General features: G+C 43.8%; 1 protein-coding gene across 1 annotated transcript; it reads left to right on the forward strand.

Moving 5' to 3' along the window:
• The first annotated feature begins 405 nt into the window (after positions 1-405).
• Positions 406-1371, forward strand: LOC140389091 (G-protein coupled receptor 15-like). Its single transcript, XM_072473250.1, has one exon. The coding sequence runs from the start codon at positions 406-408 to the stop codon at positions 1369-1371; it is 966 nt and encodes a 321-aa protein (XP_072329351.1).
• The last annotated feature ends 358 nt before the right edge of the window (positions 1372-1729 follow it).

Consider the following 1729-nt stretch of genomic DNA (forward strand, 5'->3'; position numbering starts at 1 on the left):
CAAGGAGTTTCCAGATTATTCCACAGGAGTAGCTCGGCCAGGTCCTGTCCACAAGTGAAAGTGGTGATCTGATCCTGCAGGTCCTATCCCTGGAGTTGTGTATCGTATGAATAAGGTAGGTGCATGCTCGCAGTGGGCAGTGTTCCGTCTGTCCCATAAGTAGGGCTATGAAGACACTTAATTTCATGAAGGTGTCTTGAACCCACTTAGGCTGATGGCTTTCCCAAGGCCTGGGAGCAATGACCAGCTCGATCTGTGAAATGGGTAAAATTAGAGACTGAAAATCTGATGAATGCATTGGAGTGAGTTGGATAGTCGCATCTTTCCCAAATTGAATAAGCTTTGTTTACTTTGGTGCTGAGGATTTTAACATTTGACCTATGAACCGACCCCAAATCACTAGAGATGCAGAACCCTTGTTCAGCAACTTTTATTCTCATTTCACTTATTTCTCCTACAGTTAATTTAGTGACAATCGTCATCTTGTTCCGGGGGAAATGTGGTCACTCCAGCTGCACCAGTCGCTACCTGGTTGCCATGGCAATGGCGCATCTGCTGCTCATAATCACTGAGGTAAAACGATGGCAGATCAGTTCTTATTATTTCCCAGGATCTTTCCTAGAAATCACCCCTGTATGTAGCTTTACCTTTGTCCTGCTTTATGCAGCAGCAGATTGCTCTGTCTGGTTCACCATCACTTTCACCTTTGATCGATTTGTGGCCATCTGTTGTCACAAGCTGAAAACGAAGTACTGCACTGGGAAAACTGCGGCTCTAGTCCTGTCAGCAATCTGCATTCTGCTCTGCTTAAAAGACATTCCCGTCTACTTTAGATTTGAACCTGCAGTGATAATCAACAATGTCTCTTGGTTCTGTAAGGAAAAGCCAAGCTATTACACTGATACCACGTGGATTGGATTTAATTGGTTTGATACAGTTTTAACCTCTTTTCTCCCATATGCTCTCATTCTGTTGTTCAGTGCTCTGACAGTCAAATATATTTTCGTGACCAGTCGAGTCCGCAAGAGTCTGGGGGGTCAGAGCAAGGGACAGTACCGCAGTAACCCAGAGATGGAGAGCAGAAGGAAGTCTATAATTTTACTCTTTGCCATATCCAGCAGTTTCATACTCCTGTGGCTTCCAAATGTCACAAAAAAGTTATATTATATAATTGAAGGAATTAGGCCTGTATATTACAATGATTCGTCATACATTTTTACAAACGTCGGAGTTATGCTGGCGGAGTTAAGTTGCTGTACAAACCCATTTATCTATTGGGTAACTCAGTCCAGGTTCAGGGAACAGGTAAAGAGTGCTGTGAAATATCCGGTGACATCAATTATTCAATTAATTAATAAAGTAAAGAACTGAGAGCAGCCTATGGGTGGGTTCAAGTGTTTCCATTGATTGGATGTAATATTTCTCAGATCTCCTTTAACTGACTCACAACATATCAGGTTTGGCTCAGTGGAACATTGGTTAGCACTGCTACCTGACAGCTCCACGGACGCGGGTTCAATTTCAGTCCAGGTTGACTGCCTGACTGGAGTTTGCGCTTTTTCTCTGTGTCTGCATGGGTTTCCCCTGGGTTATTTGTTGTTCCCCATAGTCCAAATATGTGCAGGATAGATGTATTGGCCATTCTAATGTTCCCCTTGGTGTCCAATGATGTGTAGGTTTGGTGGGGTTACGGTATAAGGTGGGGTGCGGGCCTAGATAGGGTGCTCTT

The sequence above is a fragment of the Scyliorhinus torazame genome, chromosome 14, assembly GCF_047496885.1.
Source record: "Scyliorhinus torazame isolate Kashiwa2021f chromosome 14, sScyTor2.1, whole genome shotgun sequence".
Lineage (NCBI taxonomy): Eukaryota > Metazoa > Chordata > Chondrichthyes > Carcharhiniformes > Scyliorhinidae > Scyliorhinus > Scyliorhinus torazame.

What these genes read in the sequence shown, in the direction of transcription:
- LOC140389091 (XM_072473250.1), top strand. Translation starts at nt 406, where the DNA reads ATGCAGAACCCTTGTTCAGCAACTTTTATTCTCATTTCACTTATTTCT.